This window comes from Gossypium hirsutum, chromosome A06, assembly GCF_007990345.1.
Source record: "Gossypium hirsutum isolate 1008001.06 chromosome A06, Gossypium_hirsutum_v2.1, whole genome shotgun sequence".
NCBI lineage: Eukaryota > Viridiplantae > Streptophyta > Magnoliopsida > Malvales > Malvaceae > Gossypium > Gossypium hirsutum.
Genome location: NC_053429.1, coordinates 115843203 through 115850439, shown reverse-complemented (window position 1 = coordinate 115850439; position 7237 = coordinate 115843203). Strand labels below are relative to the sequence as shown.

General features: G+C 35.7%; 1 protein-coding gene across 1 annotated transcript; it reads right to left on the bottom strand.

Moving 5' to 3' along the window:
- Nucleotides 1-1443: 1443 nt before the first annotated feature.
- On the bottom strand, nucleotides 1444-6195 carry LOC107961971 (homeobox-leucine zipper protein MERISTEM L1). The gene is made up of 12 exons (XM_016898160.2): nucleotides 5517-6195; nucleotides 4818-5082; nucleotides 4605-4722; nucleotides 4278-4466; nucleotides 3752-4189; nucleotides 3560-3661; nucleotides 3247-3447; nucleotides 2973-3147; nucleotides 2587-2858; nucleotides 2396-2491; nucleotides 1918-2304; nucleotides 1444-1837 (listed from the first exon to the last, which is right to left on the bottom strand). The coding sequence occupies exons 2-11, from the start codon at nucleotides 5036-5038 to the stop codon at nucleotides 1939-1941; spliced, it is 2178 nt and encodes a 725-aa protein (XP_016753649.1). The 5' UTR covers nucleotides 5039-5082; nucleotides 5517-6195; the 3' UTR covers nucleotides 1444-1837; nucleotides 1918-1938.
- Between the last annotated feature and the right edge of the window lie 1042 nt (nucleotides 6196-7237).

Below are 7237 nucleotides of genomic sequence, written 5' to 3'. Positions count from 1 at the left end.
TTTCAACTTGGTTAGGGAAAATATAGAAATCGAGGAGAAGAGCTAATGATTGTATGGTAACTCCTGTAGTGAAAACACTAATTTATTTATTTATTCATTAATTTTATTTTTGTAAAATGTAAGTTAATATTAATTATTGAAGTAAGAATATTACAATACACAAACCAAAGTTTTATTATTTTTCCGAAACATTTGAGCAATTATTTTCTTTTTGAAAAAAATTGTACTTAACAAATAGATGGAGAAAATCTTAAATGAAAAAGTAACATAATTAATTGTAAAATTTAAACTCACAATATAATTGTATACAAATCAAACTAATTTAATTAATTTGTTTCATATATTGTAAATAAGTGTATATTTGGGATGTAAAACAAAGTATAAAAAATTACAAAATAACATAATCATCGGCGTCCTGAATGTAACTGGGTAGGCATTAGGTACGCCTAGGGTTCCATCACACTACTTGGCTTGATGGCTCTTCATCAACTTCAGCTTCATCTTCATGTGCATGTCAGGGTTGATCACTGACTGCGACTGTGTCCTAGCCTCCCATCGTACATCTCTTGCTATTTGAGTTGGCAGTTGTGAGGATGACCCACCTCGGTAGAACACTGATACTGGGGGTGTTTGCGACACTATCAACTATTTCAAACATAGGCATTCAAAATAAAATTGTTTCAAATATGGATATGCTTAAACAACGATTGTTCTGATCAACGGCTATCTCAAACTAAAAATTCTTTCTAATAAAATTTTTAAACATTGTCTAATATTTTTTAAAATTATGAAATCTTATAAAATTTAATATTTAATTGTCATAATTTTTTAAACACTAATAAAAATTTAATTAACTTATTAAAAAATATTTATATTTTTAAATTTCTTTATATGTTCGCTTATTAACTTTTTAGCTGTATTTAAAAATTTAAAAATTTTGTATTATTTAATAATATATCTATAACAATAGTTTAAAAACTTAAAAGAGTTTTTTAAAGGATAAATTATTTTGAATTAGTTTTCTCTATATCTATAATCTGATTTTTATAAAAAAAAAACTCTAATAGATGATTAAAGAATAAAAAAAAAAGAGCTAACGTGGTGTATGCACCTTGTGTTGTATATATAGTTATAAATAAAATTGAGTATTATATACTTCTTTAAAATAAAAATATTGCACATTCGTAACGGATACCTTGATAAAAAAAATTAAAAGAAAAGTTGAGACTAGATCTAACATCGGTTTTCAAAATTACACATTCATACAACAATTAATGAAACAAAATATATTAATTATGGAGCGATACGTTCACTCCACTGTACCTTAAACATCTATCGGTCTTAGAGGGAAATAAGCTGATGTTGTTGGGAGTGTCCCTAATAAGCTATATCTACAGTAGTGATGTCCAACTAAAAATAAAATGCGATTCTGCATAAGAAAAGTAGGAGAAAGGCAGCAGCTAAGCTATTCATTAATTTAAGAAACAACCAAAACAAAAAATAAAGCAGAAATTAACAAATGTTTGTTAATGGAGGAATAAGTCCAAAATAACTAATGCTTCAACATTAACACATGAAACCGAAAAGAAATTAGACTAGTATAAAGTCCACTCCTACATTGAACTCTTAGCCTACACAAAATGGGGAGTTCTCCCAACATATCTAATATTAAAATCTCTTTGGCAAAGTCAATTCCCGAACCTACTATCCTTGCAGGCTTGGTGATTTTGCCTTCTTACAAAACACCATGACCGCAAAGGATGAATTGAAAGGTGCGCTCTTGACTTCTTTAATCGTTAAATTTGTTTTCGGACAAACACCTTTTCTTCTCTTTTCCCTGCAGCACATTGTGAAATGGGATAAGCTTAGATTGCAAACTCCAAATATAGTGAAGGATTAATTAAGTTGATTGCTCACCTTTTTTTATATCATCTTTGGTCAAGCATTATTGCACATTACGGCAGCCTTGATCCTTTCAACTGTGCATTTAATTAGACTATTGACAGTCGTCACTGATCCAAGGGAAAGCTTTGCTGTTGGAACTGAATCAACCAAAATCTGGAAAGCAACGGTAAGGAGAGAGCCACCCGAGCCTATTTCGAGAATCCCTCCTCCATTAACTCCTGGACCATCGGGTAGAATTGCGAAACCGGATGGCAATAGTGCGAGATAATCCGGGTCCCCCCCACTTAAGACGACGTTCATTGCAACAATATCGACCGGGGCATATATCACATAGGACCCTGTAGCATCAGTGCAGCTCTCTTGAAGTATCAACATGTTGCTTTGGCTAGAGTTTGCACTCTGCAGATCGGTTTCCAGTTAGAGATGTTAACTTAATGGATGATTGTCGTCAATTAAAGATCTAAAGCATGTGTTTAACTTGCCAACTTACATTTACGCGCAGTAAAGAGACACAATTGCCTGGATCACGACCATTAGCTATGTGAGCCATTTCTTGAACTAGGCCACCATTTGATAGGATATCCCACTATAAATTCAATTTAAAAACTGCAAATTAGTATAATATTCTAACATAAAAAGTGTACCATTGTTTTGGCTTTATTGGAAGCTTAGTTAATGTACCTCACTTCTAGAGTTCTCATCCCTTAGGAAATCAAATACCCTCTTTGGTGGAACTGGGATCCAGAAGGAAGTTGCAGCACTAAGTACAATACCAGGAGGCCTTCCTGGATCATCCATGCTCTTTCGGGTCATAACCCGCACATCATCGGAGCCTGTTGCCGATAAACTTGTCCAAGCATGGGCCGTAGAAGCACCAACACCTGTACAAAAGCTAGTCACCATCCTCTCTGCCAACTTCAACATACTTTTCCTCCCTTCTAGGCTTGTTATAACTGCAGAGATCAAAAGGAAGCGATATGGTAACATCAGAGAAACATGGAATGCACTGCATTCAACAAGGTATCCCTAGGACTAAGAGAATTATAAGCTGCTAAACATGGTGTTACCGCATAGATCCCCTGCCGGAATGTTACTGGCCATTGAACTTGCTAGACGCTCACACTGTCGATCTAACGTAGCCACCCAACGTTTTGCTCCAAAAGCTAGACCGGAATTAACTACTGGTCTGTATATGTTGTGGATAGCTCTATCATCCACTTCTACATGCTCGACCCATATAACCTGAAAGTATAATGAAAACATGACATTGTATACACGTTAAGCGGCAACATAAAATGCAGCCCAACAAATATATACTCATTGAAATAAAGAGTAAGTTACCTTAGAGTATCCATTTGGCAATTCTTGGATCAAGCAACCTGAGGGCCTTCTTCTACACTTGGACATTGGGTTAGGGCGTAAATTATCCAAGGAAACATCAACCACTGCCCAAGTTCCATCAATATGCTGCTTACAGTACCTCACGAAATAATTTTCCCGAGTTGGTACAAGTGGTGAAGGGACTTGGAACTCAGCCGTCATCTGAAAATGCAAGATGTTAGGCATGCTTTTAGAGCTTAGGGAAAGAGCATGCATGCCAGAAAGTTTTATTAGATTGGTATTGAAAAGAAAAGCATATAGATGTACTTAGTACCACTTGCAAGGCTCCATTGTAGTTTCCTGCAACTCCAGTTGATAGGACTTCTAAAGTCATAGCCCTTGAAACAATACCGCAAAACACACTTGACCATTGATTCTGGAAATCAATCGTTTTTGTCATAAATAAATGGGGGTGGATCTAAAAATTTATATAATGGACCCAAACTTGGGGAAAAAAAAATCCTACCACATCCATGAGAATCTCAACTAAGTTGACATGATTCATGATGACAACTGCAGATTCTCTTGAAGCTTCAGACCTCAACCCCAAAGGCTTTGGTCCAATTCCCCTAGGGAAAGTTCTTAAGTATTCATCTTCGCTCAACACATCTATAGAATTGTCCCCAGGAACCCACAAAGGTTCCCCAGATTGGGCCATTCGTATTAGTTCCTCCATTGCAGCAACAGCAAGCTCAACAATCATGGGCTTATCCGCTTCTGTAGGTCCAGAGACAGACCTCAGAAGATCACCACTGCGATCCATTTCCCCTACAAATCCTGATTGTGTCCCGAAATTGCTAGCTCCAAGATCAACAGAGCGCGAATGTAAATGAGATGAAAGGTGAGGCAAAGAAGATAAAGGCTTGCCAACATATTTAGCAGCTATTCCAGATATCCTATCAATCTGTAATACAAGAAAACCAAAATATAAAAAGTACAATAAAAAGGTAACTTGATAATAAGATGGGATGTGTGAGGCATTTTTCAATCACCTCTTCCCTTAACCGAGCATTTTCTATTCTCAAAAGTTGCTCATCAAATGACATCTCTCCAAGGGCAGCTGGGCCTCCACAGCTGGGGCATGTAGCATTGCTGAGAGCTTCCTTGTACCTATTATTCTCGGCTCGGAGTTTTTCATTCTCAGCCTTCAGTATAGCATTTTCATGGCGTTCATGTTGGGCCTGTTAATGAAGGTGAACTTTAGCAACTAAGCTAGGAAAGCTTACTACATAGACAGAAAAGCTTAATCATAAAACAAGTCTAAATACTTAAATAAGCAGATTAGAGCTCCTGATTTTCACCTATATATGGAAATATACCTTCATTTGGGTGCGCTTGTTTTGGAACCAAAACTTGACTTGAAGAGGTTCTAACCCTAGCTCACGGCCAAGCTCCTTCCTTTGCTTATCATCAGGGTGAGGGCACTCCTTAAAGAATCTGAGCAACAAAGTGTCAAAACAATCAATTCCCCAAAGAAGAACTAGTCATGTTAATATTTCTTATCTTTAAGTAAGAGGAAAAAAAAAACTTACGCTTCCATCTCCTGGATTTGACGCTGGGTATGACGATGATAACACTTCATTTTAGGGCGTTGGTCAGGATCTTGATCATCTCCAGAGGGAGCATCCATAGTTTCAGTGACTGATTTGATCTCATAATCATCATCCCTGACCTTCCCCATTAGTTCACTTTCCGAGGTCTTATGAGACATGTCGAACATATGGGGACTCTCAAATAAGTTGGGGCTAAACATGTTAACAAAGTGCTCGAATGTCGACGGTATGGATATTCTGGGTTCTGCCGAGAGAACATACACAAATCAAGCAAACTAAAATAAAGGGGGAAAAGGGTTAAATAAACTGTAGAACAGTAACGAAAGACACAAAATGTAAATACAAAGAAGTCATAAAGAAGGTTAAAAAAGTCAAAACCAGTGCATGACAATCGAATCGTCGAAACATTTGGAAGGCAAATAAACAGTGGAGCTGTAAACCATATACCATCTCTCTTTCAAAGAAAAAAAGTTTTAGTTCGCTTATCGAGAAGGATTTTTCTTTGAATATCTTAATAACCAACTGCTACTATATTTAAAGGTAGCATATACTTCGAAGATTAAAATGATGGATTAGTCGAAAGCTTATCGTAATCTATTCCCATGGGAAAAGTGAAAGAACCTCGGAGAAATAAAAAGAGCAGCAAAAGTTGGGGAAAAAAAGGAGGAAAGAAATTACCTTATATATGGATTATTTGGAGGAGGAGACTAAGAGCTTAGGGCAACTATTTTCTTGTCTTAAATGCAGTGGTAAGTTGGTCACTAGAAATCTCATGTTGGGAGACATAGATAGCCGATGACCTTTAAAACCCTAACCAGCAGCAATACATGCTACACATATCAGTCTCTTGCTTGTTAGATTCTTGGCCCCGGTTTCCTATATTGGTGGTATTTAGGTTGATTTTGATAGAAAGTCCCCACAAACCAAAGATTACAAACACTTTTTGCACTCTCTCTTGATTCTCAGCAAAGCTTTATAAGCGAATTTATGAAAGAGAGAATGGCAAATGTTGTGAACACAGATCGGGTGCTATAAACAAGCTGGTCCAGGGAAAGAAATAGGTTTTGTGAGTAGAGACTTTTTAAAGGGCCGTATAGGCAAAACAAAAGAAAACCCTTTTGAACATTGTTGAGAAAGATTAATGAAAGGAGGCTTTAGGGTGGTTTTTAAGAGTTTGGGGTCACTGGTTTGACAGACCTACCTTGAGAGAGAATAGGGTTAAAGTCTAGAGAGAGAAAGGGGTTTGAAGTTCCTAGGGGGGGTTGAGGAAAATGAAGAGAATTGAAGAAACAGGTGGAGAGGATGTGGCAGCTAAGGAGTTAATAGCAGAGCCCATCGAGAGGGTGCAATAGCATTTATGGTGGGTGAGAGGTGTAATTGCGAGTGATAGAAATAAAAATTATAGAAAGAGAAAAACATCTCCCCTTCCCTACCCTTTCTTTAAATTAACTTTGTAAGCTTTCAACTAGTTTTCAGTGTCTCAGCTCCAATATTGATAGGTTTTACTAATAAGCATGCAGGTATAGGATATATATATATTTGTAGATAAAAGAAGTTAAATATATTTACTAATAACAGGACTTATATCTAATATCAATACTGTCTTGTAAAATTTTCATCTCAATCAACTTGGAGCAACATCATAAATTCTCAAATCAAGAGAAATATTTCTTCCTAATATTGTCATGAAATCTGCAACAATATTCACTGTGTACACATATAGTATAAAAAGTTTAAATTTTTCATAAGATAAAAGATATAATTGATATCTCACAAGTTTAAATCATAACGACTACTTTCAAATATTTATTGTTTTGTTTTGGAATTAAATATTTGCTTTATATATGGTTGAATATTATACTAATTAATTTCCCCATCAAATTACATGAAAAGCAAATTAGAGCTGCTGCTAGAATAACTGAAATATATTTAATCTTTCGGCTTGCTCTCAAATCTTCCAAGAAATTATTGAGTCTGAAGGATACAGGCTATGATCTGCATTTGCAGATTTCAGACGCATTATATATCATGTCCATGCATGCATGCCTACCAAAATCTATGTGGTGCAATTCTCATAATTGCTAACCAAATTTAATCTCGTCTCTTCCTTTTGACATATATGCATACATATAATCATATCCGGTCGGTATATGAATTAATTCAACTCATCTGTGATCTGTTTTATGTATTTATTTACTTTTATTGCATTAATTATCGACATTGAAAGGGTATTGCAGATTGCACAACCAACAGCTAAAAGAATAGTACAACTTTAACGTTTTTTTCCTTTCATATTTGACATATTACCCAAGATTTTGTTATAATATTGTGCCTGGGTAGCTCCTTTGCATTAGCTACCTAACTACTCTAACATTTATTATCTTTCATTATTTTTTCTA

What these genes read in the sequence shown, in the direction of transcription:
- LOC107961971 (XM_016898160.2), bottom strand. Translation starts at nt 5,038, where the DNA reads ATGTTTAGCCCCAACTTATTTGAGAGTCCCCATATGTTCGACATGTCT. An exon ending in TTGAGATTCTCATGGATGTG is followed by an intron (nt 3,662 to 3,751) that starts GTAGGATTTTTT and finishes ATTGATTTCCAG; the next exon opens with AATCAATGGTCAAGTGTGTT. An exon ending in TGCCAAATGGATACTCTAAG is followed by an intron (nt 3,148 to 3,246) that starts GTAACTTACTCT and finishes TTATACTTTCAG; the next exon opens with GTTATATGGGTCGAGCATGT.